At 40.1% G+C, this 19,503-nt stretch overlaps 4 protein-coding genes and 1 long non-coding RNA gene across 5 annotated transcripts in view; 3 read left to right on the forward strand and 2 right to left on the reverse strand.

The window, feature by feature from the left end:
* The window catches only part of LOC132796272 (uncharacterized), a 75,068-nt gene extending 64,844 nt beyond the window's left edge, over nucleotides 1–10,224 (reverse strand). Inside the window, exons 1-2 of the mRNA XM_060807379.1 lie at nucleotides 10,143–10,224; nucleotides 9,486–10,044 (exon numbers count right to left, since the gene is read on the reverse strand). The gene's annotated coding sequence lies outside the window, so the exon portion shown is untranslated. The remainder of the gene's footprint in view (nucleotides 1–9,485; nucleotides 10,045–10,142) is intronic.
* Nucleotides 10,225–10,781: 557 nt separating this feature from the next.
* On the forward strand, nucleotides 10,782–11,819 carry LOC132795928 (transmembrane emp24 domain-containing protein 2). The gene is made up of 3 exons (XM_060806893.1): nucleotides 10,782–11,046; nucleotides 11,110–11,444; nucleotides 11,509–11,819. The coding sequence occupies exons 1-3, from the start codon at nucleotides 10,896–10,898 to the stop codon at nucleotides 11,656–11,658; spliced, it is 636 nt and encodes a 211-aa protein (XP_060662876.1). The 5' UTR covers nucleotides 10,782–10,895; the 3' UTR covers nucleotides 11,659–11,819.
* A 798-nt stretch (nucleotides 11,820–12,617) lies between these two features.
* LOC132795927 (uncharacterized) lies at nucleotides 12,618–14,648 on the reverse strand. The gene is made up of 4 exons (XM_060806892.1): nucleotides 14,353–14,648; nucleotides 14,150–14,294; nucleotides 13,097–14,094; nucleotides 12,618–13,025 (listed from the first exon to the last, which is right to left on the reverse strand). Exons 1-4 carry the CDS (start codon nucleotides 14,593–14,595, stop codon nucleotides 12,846–12,848), a joined length of 1,566 nt encoding a protein of 521 aa, XP_060662875.1. The 5' UTR covers nucleotides 14,596–14,648; the 3' UTR covers nucleotides 12,618–12,845.
* Nucleotides 14,649–15,675: 1,027 nt separating this feature from the next.
* On the forward strand, nucleotides 15,676–17,645 carry LOC132796671 (uncharacterized). Its single transcript, XM_060807922.1, has 4 exons — nucleotides 15,676–15,949; nucleotides 16,012–16,156; nucleotides 16,260–17,266; nucleotides 17,331–17,645. Exons 1-4 carry the CDS (start codon nucleotides 15,770–15,772, stop codon nucleotides 17,508–17,510), a joined length of 1,512 nt encoding a protein of 503 aa, XP_060663905.1. The 5' UTR covers nucleotides 15,676–15,769; the 3' UTR covers nucleotides 17,511–17,645.
* Nucleotides 17,646–18,244: 599 nt separating this feature from the next.
* On the forward strand, nucleotides 18,245–19,446 carry LOC132795813 (uncharacterized). Its single transcript, XR_009633466.1, has 4 exons — nucleotides 18,245–18,749; nucleotides 18,817–18,889; nucleotides 18,947–19,004; nucleotides 19,060–19,446. It is a non-coding gene; the product is annotated as an uncharacterized LOC132795813 (long non-coding RNA).
* The last annotated feature ends 57 nt before the right edge of the window (nucleotides 19,447–19,503 follow it).

The raw sequence follows: 19,503 nt of genomic DNA on the forward strand, positions 1-19,503 counted from the left end.
GTATCAAATTTAATCAGGTTTTTGCATTTTCCAACACTCAATATCAATTATTAATGCAACGCTCATTAAAAAATATGCATCAATTTCCTGTGCGTTAATGAACAATATATATATTTACACTTTTATATGTTAAATAACTACACAAAAAGGGTCAAATTGAATATGCATAAAATATGTTATTGCACAGCGCATAGAAAAGCGAAAAAAAAAGCACCGACAAAGACTTAAGGTATCGAATTTAAAATGGATTTTCGTTTTCTGAGAATCATTTGGAATTTGTCAATTTACAAAATTTGTAATAAAAAAAAAAACTGGGAATCGTAAAGCACGTTTAACAATATATTTCAATTTCAAATTACAAATGAAATACTGAAAATTTGTGAAATTTTCATTGCAATATACATTTTTTGTATTCTCCAAGAATCATGTGGAATTTTTCACTTTGAATATTGCAAGCAAATACTGGAAAATTCGTGCATTGCAAGCTTGAAAAATTATTATTATTTAGCAGTAAAATTTGAGTTTAACAAAAAAAAAAGTGAAATCTGCAGTATTTTTGAGAAAATTTATGAAGCTTAATCAAATTTTGCAAATTTTAGTGTTAAAAAGTATCAGCTAATAATATTTGTTTTACAAATTGGAAAAGTTAACTTGAAGTGGAAAAAAAGTGGAAACTTGTTAACAAATCTGATTAATTGAGTACTCAGTTGCTTAAGTTAACTTTCGAGTTGACTTCAACTTAAAGTTGCCACGTTTTTTGTTTGAAGTGATGGTAAAACACTTTTATGAGACAGTTTTGGCTACCCATAACTCAGAAGTGAATCGTCACTTGGGTCGTCCCTTCACTTCTTGCCACACATTTTGTGCTGTTTCAGAGTCCCTTTTATGGTCAAAGCTTTGCAGCTGGCAGAGGGACAATTTATGCACTCGCTCAGTTATTACATTCAACTTGCCACAGAGCGAAAGACAGAGAGAGTCAAAGAAAGAGCAAGTGGACAGCGCTCCCACTACAAGTGAATATTACCACAGCGAAAGACAGAGAGAGATAGAGCGAGCGAGCGAGCAAGTGGACAGCGCTCCCACTACAAGTGGATATTACCATTTGGGCAGGGCAATGGTATGCCATATTTAACTAACCATGCGACAAACTTCATGACAGCTCGAGGAGGGTCCTAAAGGGGGAAGAGCGAACTGAGAACTGAGAACTAAGCACAGAGCACAGTAGCTATTTATTTATGGGCAAGAAACTTGCTGAAAACCGTTGAAATAAAAACGAATTTTATTATTTATTTATTTCGTTATCACTTTGTATGCGACACACAACAAAAAGAGACAAAAAAAAACCGCAGCGCAACGAAATGAAAACAGAAGTAGCGAAGCAGCAGCGTGTCCTTTGGGGGGAGGAAGGATTCAGGATTCAGGAAAGGAAAGAGGTAAGAAGTGTGTTGCAAGCGGGTATTTTTTGGATTGTAACTCGTCGGCAGCCTGGCCACGTTTTTAAGCCGCCCGCATTGGACGCAACATTTATGAACTAAGCCAAAAGGACTAAACCACAAAGTGACAGCACATGACCACGCCCCCAAATGCCCTCGAGGTGTGCACACACACACACACACATGGAGAAAGCAAATAAAAGTAATAGTTACGCTGCGATATATGACTGTATGTGTGTGTGTGTGTTTTCCTTGTCCCCACTTGCACGCAGCAGCAGCAGCAGCAGTTGCGATTAGAAAAAGGATACACGTAATTTTTTTGCTCTTCCGACATTCCTTTTACGAGCTTGTGGCCGTTACCGAGGCAGCCAGCAACCAGCAGCCAGCAGCGAGCTAGGCGACCCATCGCCGGTTGCCTCGTTGCTCCAACGATGCCATAATAAAGGTTGACTTTGCACGACACCAAATCGGAGGTGAGGTGACAAGTTGGCGGTTATTATTATGCCATACGGCTGCTTCCTCTTTCCCCCTCATTTACAATGGATTTCTTGTTGTTATTATACGCTCATTCTCCTCATTTTTTTTTTTGAATTGGATTGCTTTGAATTGGTTTGGTTTTGGTTTGGTTTGGTTTGGTTTGGTTTTGGTTTGGTCTCTGCTTCAGTTTTCGGGGAGTTGTTGTTGTCGTTGTTGTTGTTCAGATATTTCGACTGGAGGAGGCATTGATGGCATTTTTAATGGCATAGCGGTGTCTAACTCGTTTTGCAGATTCGTTAAGGTTTATTAGGGTCGCATCGGGTCGCCAGCTGGGGACTTTAACACTGCTATCACTCTCTCTCTCTCTCTGTCTGTATCTCTTCCCCTCCGTCTCATTCTCTCATTCTCTTCGCGTCTCTGTCGCTGTCTGTGCTGCTGTAGACATGTTAAGAGTGGCGCTAAAGAGCAACACATTGTGCGACAACCAAAAGTGCTCATAAATCAGTTTCAGCTCTTGTTTCGACTCGATAACGATTATTGCACTTTGTTGATAAACGCGCTCGCACATAAATAATATTAAAAAAAAAAACACACACACGAAAAGTAAAAAAGCGAAGCAAAACAAAATGCGACCTTGGGAGTCATCGCATTATACGACTTTCCACACTGCCAAATTGGAAAATTTAAATAAAGCTACACTCTTACGATGGATCCGAATGCGACACCCCATAGTTATCGATAGCAATAACAGTTGTCCAAAAGAGCGACAACTTTGCTTTGCCAGCAAATTGTCAAACCCATTGTCGTTTCAGCCCTTTTGCGTTAAGTGGCTATTTACAAGTCTCAAACGATTGTGCTTTCGGTAATCGCTGTACTTATCGATAACCTATGCGTTTAACCTGTGCAAACCCAGCACTTTTAGTTGGAATTGACAAGTTAGCTAGTAATTTGTTTATTTATTACTTATTACTCAATGTCATAGATAACATACAACCGATAAGTTATCGAAAAGTTGTACAATTGCTCTGCTCACTGCAATTTGCACTTATCGATAGGTTAATCGATAAACTCGCATAAAAGAATCTACAAATTATCGACTCTACTCGATATTACTCTTTCTTTATTACGTCATTGTACAACTGTTTTTGCTCTTGCATACCACAATTTTGCAGTTTTGCACTTATCGATAGGTTAATCGATAAGCTCGCATAAAAGAATCTGCAAGTTATCGACTCTACTCGATATTACTCTTTCTTTATTACGTCATTGTACAACTGTTTTTGCTCTTGCATACCACAATTTTGCAGTTTTGCACTTATCGATAGGTTAATCGATAAGCTCGAATTTCAAGAATCTACAAGTTATCGACTCTACTTGATATTACTCTTTCTTCATTACGTCATTGTACAACTGTTTTTGCTCTTGCATACCACAATTTTGCAGTTTTGCACTTATCGATAGGTTAATCGATAAGCCAACAATGCGCACAATTGCCATGCTTGGCGGCTTTGGCAATGCAGCTTAACGCTGTCCAAAACTATTTGTGCAACAAAAGTTTTTGGCCTCCTCTAATTACTGTCCCGCTACATAATTTACGCAACTTTTTGGCAGTCGTGCAACGTGCAACGCTGCCACTTGCCGTGGCAGTTGCAGTGGCAAGTTCAAGTTTTGTGCAGAGGCAACCGTTAAACTCGCCGGCTGATTAGCACGACAGTCGACGGTCGTCGGTCGTCGGTCGAGACGCCAAAGTCATCGTCGCTGACGTCAAGTTAAGTTCACTTTGTCATTTGGGTATTTGCATCTTTCCCTTCCGCCCCCTCCACACACAAACACACACACAAACACACACCTGACACAAGATGCCAGCGAGGAACTTAAAGGGAGGCAGGCCTCTAACTGCGTTGGCTGCAACTTTACGCTAAACGTGCCACGCCACGCCAAATGAAAACTTTTCAATAAGCTAAACACTTCAAGCAGACAGACGCACTGACAGTTGGAAAAGTGAGTGAGTGCGAGAGCGAGCGAGAGGGCAACAAGCACAACTTGCTTGCGTGCTAATGAATTCGAGCGTGGCGCATAAAAATGTTTTTGCAAGCGCACAAAAGTATGCAGCAGTTTTTTTTTTTTGGCGCCAACATTGGCCCTGGAATTGCTCTAAATGTTTGCTGACGGCGTGGCAGAGAGGGGCAGAGTGGTGAGGGGTAGAGGGGAAAGGGAGTAAGAGGCAAAAGTGCAAACGGCTCTTGAGCAACTCGAAACTATGCATTTAATTGATTTCGAGCGCTTTAAGCAAACAAAATGAAGAGTGCAAGACGAGGCTGAAATTGAGAAAGGGCGCATTGAAGAGGCAGAGAGGCAAAACTTCAAATATGTGCGAGTGTGCGAGTGTGTGTGTGTGTGTGTGTGAGTGTGGTATATGCAGCTCACGCTTCAAGAAACAAACACATTAACATAGCACATGCAGAGAAATGGAAAGACTGCAAATGTCAATGGAATGAGAAGCAAACAGTAGCAGCAACAACAACAACAACAACAACAACAACAGCAGCAGCAAAGAAGACATAGATAGAGCACAAAAAAAAGCGCAAAAAAAAAAAAAAAAAAAGGGAGAGAGAAAAAGAATACCGAGTGTCTTATGGTTGCAGCTGGCACCTGCCATGGCTGCATGCAACACACCCACACACCCACACACACACACACACTCACACACATGCCGCCTGCGTGTTGCTGTTCTATGCAAATAGAATTGCATTTAAATTAATCATACGCACTGTGAGCCAAGTGTGGGAGAGGCAAACGTTCGAGGTAATGCTTACAGCTCACATGTATTGAGTAGGAGTATGCGTGTATGTGTGCATGTGCGTGTGTGTGCCTGTGTGTGTGTGTTGCCTGTGTTTGTGCAATTTGCAAAATTGCTTTCCCAAGACGAAGTCACTGCTGCTGCTGTTGTTGGCTCGCTTGTTGTTGTTGTTGTTGTCAATATGCTTGCTTTAGTTTATTCCAGGCGTCCACATAATCATCGCAAAGCATTCGCCAGATGATTATCAAGCACATTATTATGCTCATTATCATGTGGCAGCATAATGATGATAGAATGCCCCGCAAACAGCCAAAAGGCAGCATTCAAGTGGGTGCGCCGCCCCTCTCTCCATCTCTCTTTATCTCACGCACTCCCTCTGCTTGTGTGTGTTTAAGTAGTGCATACAAAAATAAGGTTAAGAAAACGCATCATTTACACACACACACTCCTCCTCTTAACAGTCGCGTCGTGAGAGTTGCTTCACCTTCAAAATTTATGTCTGTGCACTGTTTACAGTTTGAGCAGCACTGCAACTGCTCTCGCCCCACATATTTATGTATGTGTACGCGTGTATGAGTGTGTGTGTGTGCCCTGTGCACTGTTTGGGCTTATAAATCAGCAAAGCAACGGGAAACGCTTAGCTAAGCAAGCATCCAGTGCCACAACAATAACAACAATAAATTTCCAGCTCATTGCGAAAATTGTTGAACACAACGAAAGCTGCTTTACCCTTCCACGTTCTTCTCTTGCTCACTTGTTCTCACTCTCCCCATTTTCCTCTATTTTTTTGTAAGCTACTTACAACACTTAAGTTGACTTTTATGATCAGTTCTAAAAGTTTTGTTGTTATTTTTTTTTTGTATTCTTTTTCCAATTCATAAATCAAATCAAAATTTAAACGCATCCTTACAGAGAGTCTTGAAAGAAGTGATTTAATGTCTCTTCTGCTGCTATTTTCTAAACTTTACGTACTTATGAGTCAGCTAAAACAAAAACTATGCTTTTTAATAGAATAGACATTTTAAAAAAGCTGTAGTGCAGCCATTTGCATGCAAAGCTCATTAAAGCTTTCCATTCAATAAGCTTGTAAATAAGTACGATTTAAAAACAATTTAAAGAGAAAAAAAGAAAAACGTTAAATATTTGGCTGTAATTGACAAAAGAAAGCAAAATGTTGTAAGTGCAGTTAGAGCGTCCATTTATTAAACTTTTTAGAGAAAAGCTCCTTGAAAACAAAGAACATTTTTATTTGCAAAAAGAAATCAAAATGCCAACTTAGTTTACGGACAAAACTAAAAAGAAAACCTTACATAATTTAGTGTAATATTTGCAAACAATAAATAAGTTTTCTTCTTCTTCTATTTTTAAATACGAACAAAATAAGATTTAAAAATAATTCAAGCAGTATAAAAATGAAATTTTTAATTAAGTTTATTGACAAGGAAAGAAAAAGTTGCAATAATTCAGTTAAATATTCCTTTCTTTTTTGCTTCATTGAAATGTTTTCGAATCTTATTTTAATTGACTGAAAGTTGGTTAAATAATTTTATATAAGAAAGTGAAACTGTGTCTAAACCTTTTTTAATTTAACAAAAGAAATTAGACCCAACATAAACTTGAACACCAAAATCTTTGACTCAATTCTGAAGAACTTCAAAACGTTCCTCCTCGTTGGTTGATTTTTGGACTGTAACAAACTTGTTGCCAGCATCGTGTGAGCCACGTTAAGAAGAGCATCACAAGCAGCTGCCAGTGACAAGTTGTTGTTGTTTTTTGTGGTTGTTGTCGTTGTCGTTTGCTGGTGTTGTTATTATGCCAACAGTTTTAGTTGGTTGTCGTGTGCAGCTATAACAGTTAGTTTGTAATCGTTGTTATTGTTGTTGTTGTTGTTATTGTTGTTGCCACTTGACACTAAACGAAAATGAAACCCAAATTGTTGGCAACAGCAACAGCAACAGCAACAGCAGCAACCGCAGCGGCAACAGCAGCAGCAACTACAGTTGCACAGCCACTTGACGAAAAGTTAAAGCGCTTTTTAGCAAATGTCAAGCCACCTGTGTTCCCATCTCTCTCTCTTTCTTTCCCCCTCTGTCACTCACTCTCTCTCACTTTGTTTGTGACTGTATCTTTGTGTTGTTCTTTGTGTTATTTATAGATGTTGCTGCTTTGTTATAACACTATACGTATTTTTAATAAGTTGCGTTTGCTATCACTCGGTTTATTATGCATAAATTATGCAGGCGCCTGTCATTTGTCTGCTCGACGAAGCCTGCAACGAGGATAACAGCAGCCGCAGCCGCAGCAGCAACAGCAACAACAACGTTTTAAAGTTTGAACACCACTGCGTATGCGTGTTGTTTTATTAATGAGCTGAGCCAAATTAACTTTAATATATGTATGTATGTATGTATGTATGTGTGTGTGTGCGTTTACTATACGTGTGTCACAGCAACTGCAGCTCTCCCTCTTCCTCTTCCTCTCTTTCTCCCTCTCTCCCTCTCTCGCTGGTGCTGTGTCTCAACTCATCCGTCTCTTTCAACTCTTCAGTTGGCATTTATCATTTATAATTGTTTGGCTCGTTCTGCGGTCCTGCTAAGGGGGTGGGAGGGAAGAGGGTAGTTAAGAGGGCGGGGGTTGGTTTTGGCTTGTGGTCGGTTTGTTTGACCCGCAACTTCCTCCCACTCCGCTGTCGTAGGCGTGGCCATTTTCTTTGTGCATTGCATATTTTGACACTTTGACATGCATTAAATCAGTCAAGCGTCATCCCATATCTCTCTCTCTTTCTCTCGCTCCCATCCCTCTCTCTCTCTCTCTCTCGGGCGCATTCTTTGTTCTTCGTTGGAGTTTTAAGGTGACCACAATTGCATACTTAATGCCTTGCAGTTTTGACTGCCAGCAATTAAGGCGACCATTGATATTAATGAGCAGCTCAAAACCCCCAAAAAACCGGACAAATTGTGAGGAAATCAGCATGTAAATGCGTAAAATAACTTAACTGTGCTTTCTTCCTCTTCCACATCTAATGAGTTGCCTTTTGATATATAGTCGAAATAAACTACAGCCTTAGTCTTAGCCTTTAAGCATAGCATGTGACAGCTGCTGAGCGCAGTTGACGACAGAGCTTAAGCTAAGCTGTTGTGTGGCAAACCAAAATTGAAGAGTTGGCAGCACCACAATGTCAAGTTGGCAGCGCACATCAACTGTAGTCTTGGCTTTGCCATATGCGTTTGGCAATTCCTTAACTACTTTGCATGGATATGAAGTGACTGCACTATTAGAAAACGGCATTAGCTGTACTTTTAACTCATCGTGAATTCCAAATACACATGAACATTTTTATAAAGTGCATTACGAATAATGCTATTATATCTTTTCCAAAATTAAAAAAAAAAGTATTTTTAGTACTTTCATTATTTGATAAAATTTGACAAGCGCAGAAAATATTAAATGCAAATATTGCTAGGCTTATTTTCAACAAACTTTTATAACTTACTTTAAAGTGAAATTATAAGATTTACTTGATAAAGCAGGCAAATGTGCTTGGGAAGTATTAAAAATAAAAAGAACACAAAAATCGAAGCTAAAGTTAAGCTCATGTTAAAGGAAAACTATTTGAAATTCTTGAATGAAATTAAGACGCGTTCCTTTCAGCAGATTTTTCAAAGTTTTGAACGTAACTTTAATGTAGATAAATATGTGTGTCAAAAGTAATGTGCATCTAATGCGTTTCCATAATTAAGTTGAGCTCAGTTCATAGCTATGTTTTTCCTTTTTACCGTCTCCTTCTCCCCATCGCATTCGCTCCCATTCCTGACAGATCGCCGAGTCCAGCTAACAAACAGTTTAAATTTAATTTATAACCTTTGGCTTAGCGCTTAAAAGTCAATTTTGTTTTTGTTGCTGTTGAAATTTATGTTCGTGTTAGAAATTTGTATATGTTAATTGGGACAAGCGAGTAACGGCATAACGGTGCCAAAAACACTGCGCAAAAAAAAAAAGTAAAGAAAATATGTGAAGCAAATTTATGGATAAAATATGGCAATTTCTTAACTTGTTATACTATGTTTTTTTTTTGTGTTTTTCGACTTGTAACAATTTTTCATAATTTTGCGACGCTGCCTTTGGCATAAATCAAGCAAAAAGAAATGCTAAAGACGAAAGAGCAAAAAGCGCAAGAAAAAAATCAAAAACTGTGAGTAGAGAAGGAGATGCTACAGTTTTGCAGTCACCGCAGTCAACGACATGATTTTCGGTGAAGGAGAAGCAAACAAAAAAAAAAAAACACAAAACTGCAACGTTGTCAATCTTCCGTTGTTGTTGTTTTTCTGCTTCTTCTTTGACCACTGTTGCTGTTCTTGTTTGGCTATTACCGTTACTCTTTGCCATCGCTAATTAAAGCGCACAAGCTGAATTTGTTTTAATTAATATGCGCGACCGATGTCACAACGGATTTGCTAGCGCTCTTCCCATCTCTCTCCCACACACACACACACCATGCGGATATAGAAATACATTAACATACATATTTATATGCAGCGCTGTCAAAAGAAGCATGAGAATTGAATTTGTAAACTTTTGCACTTGCAAAATACTGCTGCGGCTTCTGCTTCTTCTTCATTTTCTACTTCTTATTCTACTGCTTTGACTTGGTGTTCATTAACTGCGTGCGACAAAAACAAAACATAACGGCAAAACCTCTGTCGCATTTTGAATATGTAAACGCACCGTGGTTCAATACACGCCAAAAAAGTATGCTACGCATATTGGACACTTACCCAATGCTCAACACTTGCCGTTATCACCACGGTGCGCTGCGGTGCTGCCAACTGTTGGTAAATTTATGCGCTGCCGCTGCCGCGCCTTCTACTGCTGTTGCTGCTGCTGCTGCGATGCTGCGATGCTGCTGCTGCTGTTGCCCGCCTATGTCGCCGACGACAAAGGACACGGTGTTAAGGACAACGTGTGCAAATGAGTTTTGTTTATGCGCGCCGCTCGCGGGGCCTGTCACTTGATTTATGGCGTGACCAAAACACTTTAAGATGCTGCGGCGCCACTTGCAGCTTACAAGGCTTTATTATGGTCAACAACTACTACGCTACAGTATTCTTCTTCTTGTTGTTACTGTTGGTGGCTGTTGTCAGTGATAACTAATGTCGCTGACTTTGTCGGCGACTCCGTCGTCGTCTGCACGTGGCGTTCAAAATAAGCAGCCATGGCGGCGGCCAGGCTTTGTTTTTATTTGACTTTTTTTGCGATTCTGTTGTTTGTGCCTTCTTCTTTTCTGTTGTTGTGTTTTGCTTTACATGCGTATTTTTGGCACTTGTCGCATCATCACTACACTCAAAAAAAATAACAAAAAATAAATAAATAACACTGCACACGCTTTTACTCTCGCGCACGTGATTTACCACCAACAAAAAACACACACGTACACAAAGTCACTTGTTCAATATTTTTGAAAAACGCATTCAATTTGTTGTATGTGTGTCGCCTTTCCGTGCACAGCATCCGCTTGGCTTAAAGGTTTACAGCTCACTGTTATTTAGAAGCAGGCAAATTAAGTTTAGCCTTATCGGCCAACGGTAAATACCAAAAAATACCTCAAACCGCGCACTATCGATAATTCCGCACGATATATTCGTGCCATCGATAGATAACAGCACCAAACAGCTGTTAGCCGGCTGTTAAATTTGCAGTAAGGTTTAAACGCAACAAATTTTCAATGTTGGAAAATTTCTAAAAAAGAATGAAAGTAAAATGTCATTAATACGCTTTTTATTTACAACTATTAATAAATTGTAGTATTAATATTTAAAATGATATTCTATGATATTTAGTAGAAAACTGCACATATAAATTACGTAAGCAGCAACAACTGTTAGTTTTATTAAATAAACACACAATTTAAAATCAAGTTTTTTAAATTATTTTAATTAAATATCCGTTGCATGATCGATAAAAGAAACGTACAGATATTGTGTGACCCTGTCACCGAGTTTGCCCTTAAAATATACCACTATTTATTTAGTGACAACTGTGTCTATGTTTTCGATAACACACACGACAATCGCAATCGGCAATTGGCAATCGACACAAGTACAACTACGTGGCTGGGCCGCTCTGTTTAGCAATAAATTTTACTTACGACTAATTTTCCGAACGCGAAAACCAGTAAAACAGCAAAAATGGAGCAAACATCATTAGCCAAAATAGCACTAACATTATGTGGCCTGCTGCTAATAATGGGAACGCCAATAGTGCAAGCCTTCATTGTCAACATCGATGCGCATAACGAGGAATGTTTCTTTGAGAACGTCGAAGGTGGCACAAAGTTTGGTAAGTCACAATAACTCTTATATGTGGATCATGTAATATGTATATGTGTGTGCCATCACTTAGGTGTTACATTCGAGGTGATTGACGGCGGCTTCCTCGATGTGGACATCAAAATCACTGGCCCCGATCAGCATGTGATGCATGAAAGCGAAAAGGAATCTTCCGGCAAATATACTTTCGTTGCTCCCTCGAAGGGCGTGTATACCGTGTGCTTCAACAACGAGCGCAGCAGCATGACACCTAAGATGGTCATGTTCTCCATCGAGCTGGGCGATGCGCCACAACGCGCCCCCGGTGCTCCTGGTCAAGAGGAGGTGGGACACACCAAGCTGGAGGATATGATTCGTGAATTGTCGGGAACGCTGACGAGTGTCAAGCACGAGCAGGAATACATGCATGTAAGTGAACTACAATTCAGTTAACACTACGTCGGATTCGTCATTAAATCTCGTTGTATTGCAGGTGCGCGACAAAATCCATCGTTCGGTCAATGAGAGCACCAACTCCAGAGTCGTCTTGTGGTCGACATTTGAGGCTCTCGTTCTTGTGCTGATGACTGTGGGTCAGGTTTATTACCTCAAGCGTTTCTTCGAGGTGAAGCGCGTTGTGTAATCCAAGGGAGGAACCTGAACAGGAGTGAAAGGGAGAGCAGAGAAAGGAGTGAAGTACGAATGTGAATGTGTTGCAAGTCTCAGCCTAATTTTAAAACTGATTAAATTAAATACTACGTTTTTTTGTAACAAAAACCGAAACAAACCAACCTACCCAATCAATTCAGCTGCTTGTTTTTTCTATCGCCCTGTAATTATCGAGCGCTGTAATTAGATAGTTAACATCTTGAGACTGTCAAAATGCCACAGTTGTATAATATTTCCCTTGTCAGCTGCATCATTATTGCAGTTAGCTGAATCTTGCTTAGTAAATTATTTCAGCAAATTAAATTATGCTCCATTTGTATCATTATTATAACAAAAACCGAGTAACTCACTTAGTTTTCTCATCATTAACAGAACTGTATCAAATTTCAAAGTTAATCTTTGCAGTTAACTGCCTCTTTAAAGATACTGTCAATTAAATTATACTTTTTCAATATAATTATGGTCAGCATCTAGTAATTGCTTTATCTTCTTCGTCTATAGAGACAACTGGTTCTTTATGAAATGTAAAGTTGTTCATTGCAGTTAGGTGCCTCATTATAGCCCCTTTAAGCCATTAAATTAAATTCATATCTGCATTCTTTAGCAATTCTTTTCCATACTTTGGTTCAATGACAACTTTTATACATAGTTAGATTAATTAAAGAGACTTTGCTTTTACTAAAAAGTAGTCTTTGCACTTAGCTGCTCCTTTAGAACACTAACTAGAGCTATTAGACAAAATGTGTAAGGATTTAATTAGCTTCGCAGATATAAAACAATTCGTCGTTCATTTTCCTTTCCAGATATAAAACAATTCTTCACTGTCACTTCAAACATTCTCGAGTAAACGAAATGCTGTTAAACATTCAACATTTCTTGAAAAAGCATTACAAAACAGATCTCGACTCATTCGTCTGCATATGAAATGTATAATTACTTTTGTTGCTAAAACATTTTTAATTCAGCGATTATCAAAAATTATTCAATTTCAAGAATGGAAAAAGTCCATTCAACTCAAAAAGTCTGTAGACATTTAAAGCTTATCACAATGACATTTTTGTGCAATTAATTTGCAAAATTCGGGGAAATTCTTCAAGCTAAGCTTATCACAACACTTAACACAAATGCGATAAAGACAAGTATAGAAAAACAGAAAATGAATTATGAAGAAATGTGCAGCAGACGCTCGGCATAGTCGGCAATGTGCAACACGCCGTGTTCCATGGATGCCACGTGCAGGTTGTTGCCACTCATGTATTGTTTGTTGATGTGACTGTTCTGCAGCTCCGTAATCAGCGTGGAACACGCAGCAGCTGGATCTCCAGTGCTTACCAACATATTCTAAAACACATGAGGAATGATTAATGCATTGCTAAATGTAAATTTCCTAATCATTTTCGAGGATGACTCACCGCCCAGAATTCGTTGCCTGGCAGCGCATTGCCATCCCAAGCATACGTGACCAGCAGCAGCTGGTCCTTCTTTAGCTTATCGTTGGGATTGCGCACGGAAAGACGCACTTTGATGCCACCCTGTGGATGCGTTGGCTCTTTAATGAATGCGCCATCGTGGATGCCGTCGCATTGCTTCAAATGAAACCATGAGAAATGCACGACGCCAACATGCAACAGACGGGTGCTTAACGCACGCAAACGCTGCTCAAAGGTCGAGAGAAATATGCGCTCCTGCTCCTCCAATATCTTCCAGACGCCCAGTCCAAAGCCCACCACGTGTATGTAGGCCAATTTGCCAGCAGCTGCCGCACGTGCCTCCGCCTCCAAGAGCAAGCAATCGAAACTGATGACATACCGTTTGCTCATCACTCGGGCATCGAGATAACCCTCGTCATGCAGCAGCGGGAGAAAGCGTGACGCATCCTGCGGCACATCCGTGTAACGAAAGTCCTGCGGCTCCTCATAGAAGTCGCGCCATAAGCGACGATAATCCTGGACGCGATTTTGTGGCTTGTCCGCCTTGTAACCATAACCCTTTGCTTCGGTATTCTGTCGTGGCGTTATGATAATATCCTGGTACTCCATGACTTCGTCACGCTCGAAGCGTGCACCAATCATGCCCATGATGACGCCCTCGCGCTCAATGAGTGTTTTGTTCTGTTCCACGACGCCGGCATTGGAGCGATCGCCGTTGTTGATGAACTCGGAGTGCGTGGACACATAGAGCAAGGCAGCCAGCTTGATTTCATCATAGCTGAGCACTTGATCGAGCAACAGCGGAGAACGCTGCTTATTCACATCGCCAATCTGCTCGAAGCCACCACTTCCACGTTGTCCGCTGAGGAGTTTAAAAGTATCGCTGCCACCAAAGAAGTAAGCGCAACGTTTGTCCAGCAACCGCTGCACAAAGTCAGTTAACGAGAGATTGCCATAGACACTCAATTCCTTGGCATTACCTGGAAGCGAGAGTGGGAGTCAATCCTGTCTAGAATTTAGAGACAATTTACTCACCATACTTTTGCTTGTGCTCCAGAAAGTTGAGCAAGAGCACCAGCGTCAATTCGTGTACTATGGGATAAGCTGAGGCAATCTGACCGCGTATCAGTTCCCGACGTTCTGCAGGTTGAGTTTTCACTCGACAAGTGTCAATGGGAAACTGGGTGTGAAGAATTTGGGCATTTATTGAGGTATTGTGTGGGGATATTTCCACTTACTGGTATGGGAAACTGCTCAGAGATTTGCATAAACTCATCGAGATCGACGGCAGCTGCTTTTGTCGATGGTTTTACTAAATTTGTGCACTGCTCCAGCTGTTGCTTGGCAAACGGAGTCAGCTGGGACAATTGTTGTGGAGGCACCACTGTAGGATTTGGCCACACTGTGCTCAGTGGGCTGCTCATCTTGCTCTGAAATTTGCCCAGTTTTTGCGCCAGACTACGCGTTGCTTTGCGTAGCATAAACTTGATACTAATAAATTTTACAAAGCAAACAAACCTGTAGCGAAAACAAAAACATCACAAAGCCGAAAATGGCATGTTGCAGCAACATTGTTGAGAAGGCATCGAGATATCAACATATCGATACTGCAGTTATGCGCAGTCGATTTGTCGTGCAACACTTTTTTTGCGGGTTTGGTATTGTTATATTTAGCTTTCTAAATACTAGTGATTGCATGAATAATTAATTACATGCATTTTTTGCAACTTTCGACTTGTTGTTTTTGAAAAAGCAGTTTTATTTTTCAGTGTGTTACCATATAAAACATTTATACGTTTTAACTCTTATGAATATACCAAAATACAGTGAATGCGCAAATTCTCACCTGGTAACATCTGTCCTTGAGTTTGCAAAGAAAAGTACACAGCGCGTACAAAACAGCGCGTTATTTTAAACAGATTGTATATTCAGTGTAAAATGAACTTGTTAAACGTAGTCGTGGACTTCTTATTTGCGCTTTTCGAGTGTCTTATTACTTACTGCTCATTTTTTCATCGAATAATAGCATATTTTAAAAATGCGAGAAAAAAAAGTGTAGTAACGGTTTTTTGTTTGCATGCCAACTGAAGCACTAACGCTTGTGGTATTTTGCAGTATTTTTATACTAAAAGATTTTACAATTTCACCACAATGCAATTTTTTTAAACCTTTGAATAATTTTCAAAAGCAACAAATTTGTGCATATATTTAATTAAAAGTGACCAAAGCATAAAGAACATTTGTTTAACATCAACTAATTATCAAATGTAGCACGATAATAATTTCATAAGTATCGGCAATACATCGTATCGATACCTTAGCAATTTCAAATGGTAGTCGTATTAGCAATACCCTAGACAAATAAGTGAACAGACAAATAAAATCATTAATAGGCCAACAGTAAATTTTGCAAATGTATATCGCCTAATATGCAATAATGAATAAATAAAAGATTCGTCTCAACGGTTGTCAATCGTTAGAAGTTGAAGATAACATATTATCGTCACAACAGACTGACCATCAGGTGCTTAACTGACATTATGCTCGACCAATTGCTGTTATTAACAGGGTAAAACATAAATAAACGATAATGCCGGACGCAAACGGACAATGGCTTAAATACAATTGTGAAATTGACGAGTGCAGTGCTATAAAATGACAACATTTGGCGATGAAGTCGATGCCATTTGGCCCCAACTGGATGCACAATTCCAAGAAATGACCAAATTTGGCCAACAACTGTTGCAGCGATGTGAATCCGTTAAGCCGGCGAATCCCGAGGCGATCATCGATGTGCAGGCGTTTATTGCCAAGTCCACAGAGTTTCCATTGGAGGTGCGTCTTAAGTGTTCCCAACTTTAATGTACTCTATGCAACTTCCCATTGCTATTCCCTAGTTTGGCGTCGAGAGCTGTCGAGTGCTGAGTCAACCTGCCGAACGTCATGGCATCATTGGCCAGCAGATCGCCTCGGTTTATCCCATTATACACGAACGCACGCTGTTGCTCTATTTGCAATTCCTGGAGCACAAATGCGAGTGGGGTAAGTGCGATCCGTGTATAAAAACATTGATTGTAAATTGAAGAGGAATCACCTTGTCTCAAATAGTTTCGAATATGTCAATTACAAAGATTTCTTCTTGCAGGCAACGAAGTGGAGCTGCCCGTGTATCGTAAACTCTCGCTCCTGGACTTTGTGCAACGTTTGCTGACAAAGCGTTGCGCCAGCTTCTTTGCGCGCAACGATAAATTTCTATTGTTGAGTGGCGAACGCGGCGCCAGCGGCTTTGAGCCCATTGGCAGCCTGCAGGAGCAGGCGCCACTGCAGTTGGAGCAGGTGCTCAGTTACGATGAAGTCAAACTATCGGCGCTGCTCTCGGTCAGCTCGCACACGGAGTTCATCAACGAAGGCGAGCGCACAAATTGCGGTCGCGTGACACGGAATCGAAGAAGTTTGGAGACGCAGGGCGTGATCATGGGGCTGATTGGAGCGCGTCTCTCGCGACGCAATCTGATGGAGTTCCAGGACATTGTGATTGCACGCACACAAAACACCAAACAGCAGGGTTATGGACAGAAGGAGGAGATGACTCCGACGACACGAGAGCAGGATTATCGTCGAGTGTGGCGTCATTTCTATGAGACACCGGATCATTTGCATGGCACCGTGAGCATTGATAACAAACGCTTTGGTGTCTCGGGCAACAAGCAGGATGTCTTTGACAATCTGGTCATGAAGCGTCGCTACGCCATCAGCTTTGATATGCTGCTCCTCGAGGCGCAAGCGCGTGCCCTCAAGGCCAACAAGCAGGCCTACATCCATGTGGTTGGCTTTGGCTTGGGGGTTTGGAAAGTGGCGCCGCAGCAGGAACAAATCTTTCTGGAGACCTTCGAGCAACGTTTGCGTGTGCTTCACAAGCAACTCACTCACATTGGCGTCGTGCACTTCTCGTGGTTTAAGCTGACGCGTTGCGGTGGTCTTCGGGATGGCGCTGTGCTCAAGAGTTCGTCGCATCCGTTGGGCGGCATTCGTGTGCATTTCTCCAAGCGCAATCCGGCAGCGAAGCTCGATAAACCGGAACAGGAGAACATGCTGCTGGTTGTATCGTATGCCTGGGATGGCAACGCGTTGCCCGGCAATGAGTTTTGGATGGTGAGTGAATCGAATTCGATGTTACTTCTATTTTTGGGATAACTTTTTCTTTTACTTTTCTTAGAAAATGCTCAAGTCAACGGGTGACTCGTCCACCGCCTGCTCCACGCTCATCACCGAGCTGCACAATCCGCACATCAACACGGACTACTGCAATGGCAACAATCTCCACATTGCTTCGCTGCAGCACGGCGTGCTTCACATCTCTGAGTATGCCAAGATTCTGCTAGCTCAATCTAAATGAGTCTAGTTTTTATATAGATATGTATATGTATGTATATGCATCTATCGCAATTATTGACTTATTATTTTATTATTCCAACTTGTTACACACTTTCAAAGTGTTTTACATAAAATATTGTTTTTACTTGAATAAATAATGCTTTAGAAGCGATTGAAAAAACGTTTCAAAAGAGGTTTGCAATATGTTTTAGTGCTCTAATATACTACAAAACTAACACAGATACTTTTCCATTTATGTTTATGTTCGCAAACCGGTTCGTGGAGCGGTTCAACAGTGGTTCAACGTCTTTTTTACTGCGAAAACTCTATAGGATGTCAATAGAATTACTCTGTATTATGTTTACTAAACAGGAGAAGCAACTAAAAGGTAAATACCTTTCCGAACCGGTTCGCCAAAAGTGGTTTAGTGTTATAACTTCCTTAATACGCTGGCAAAACTCAAATTTTGGAGAAAACTGAATGAACTGACTCATAAGTGATTCAGTTTCCTGTATGCTTTCAAAAAATAGGAGCAACTAAAAGGTAAAAGCCTTAGCGAACCGGTTCACCGAAAGCGGTTCAACGCTATAGCTCACAAAGCACTTGGGCTAGCGAACCAGAATTAGGTGCATTTTGTAGAAAACTGAATTGACTTTAATGCCAGTTCAAATCAATGACTTAGGCTGCCCAAAACTCAAAAAAAAAAAGCAATTCGAGTAGGCTGCGCCACAGCTTAGACAGCAATTCAGTTCCTCACTAATAGTATTCATTCCGAGCTGAGAGCGTAAAGAACATAAATTTATATTTTCTAAAAAGAAGAAAACCAAATTAAACAATTTTCAACTTTTGCGTGCTAAAATAAATAATTAATCATGGATTCATGGATGAACCCATATAATATATTAATGTATTTGGTGTGCATGGTGACACCGTTCGGCGAAAAGTGTCGCAACTATATACTCAAGACATATGGCGATTGTTATCTGAACTTGAACTACAATCTGTTGTCGATAACTCGCTTTCCCAACTGGCTCTGGACCAGCGTGATCAATGGCGATAGCTACACTTTGCTGGTGGACACCTCGCGTCCCGAATGTCGGCACCTTAGCTATCAGACGAATGAGCCCAACTATTTTTCCATCTATTATATACTGAAGCTATGTTTGTTGCTGGGTATCACCGCTTCGCTGATCTATGTCATCATTAAAGTCGCTGTTCGACTTTCGTTTAAGCGTTAAATAAGGTTTATCTGTTCTGCAAAGTAAGTAATTTATTTTTCCTTTTATTTTTATTTTTTGTACATTTCATTAATTTATTTTGCGTTTCAGAAATTTTATGAAATTTATTTAGTTTAAAGAGTTTTTGTGTTAAGCATTAACTTCGAATTCAGTCAATTAATGGGTAAGCTGAAATAATAATAATTTTTACATTTTCATATTTCACTTATTGTTCTTTTAGTTTTCTTTAGGTTTGGTTCTTAAGCGTTTAACATATTCGATTGATTTCAAAATACTTGGTACGCTTGCGAGGCATTTTAATTTAATGGTATATGTGTAATATCCCTTTTTTAGCGAGCAGTATAAGAGTCGAGGATATTTCAAGCAAACACAAATACGGGGAACATTCCTTGGCGCAGCCAACTTCACTCTGATCTAAGACACTGCAAACCAATTCGCCGCGTTGAAGTCTTGGCTGCCATAAAGTTCGTTAAGCGTAGACCAGAACCTTAGCGTGTGCAAGAACCGCAACGAGGCTAATAATGGGATGACTAAAATCCCGAATTTCTGCACACCTTTTTAACGTTTGTTGGACATTTTTCATTTTCAAAATACAATGGCGGGAAATTAATCGAATATTTATAAACGGCGGAAAAATTCAAATGTTGCCTCTGCTAAAATAGTTTGTTAGAGCGTTTTATAATTAATAGTTTATTAAAAAAAATAAAATGAAGATATGCAAAATAAATAAATATAACATTGTGCATATTATTTAATTATTTATTTATTATGATTTTT

Source organism: Drosophila nasuta, chromosome X, assembly GCF_023558535.2.
Source record: "Drosophila nasuta strain 15112-1781.00 chromosome X, ASM2355853v1, whole genome shotgun sequence".
Taxonomy (NCBI): domain Eukaryota; kingdom Metazoa; phylum Arthropoda; class Insecta; order Diptera; family Drosophilidae; genus Drosophila; species Drosophila nasuta.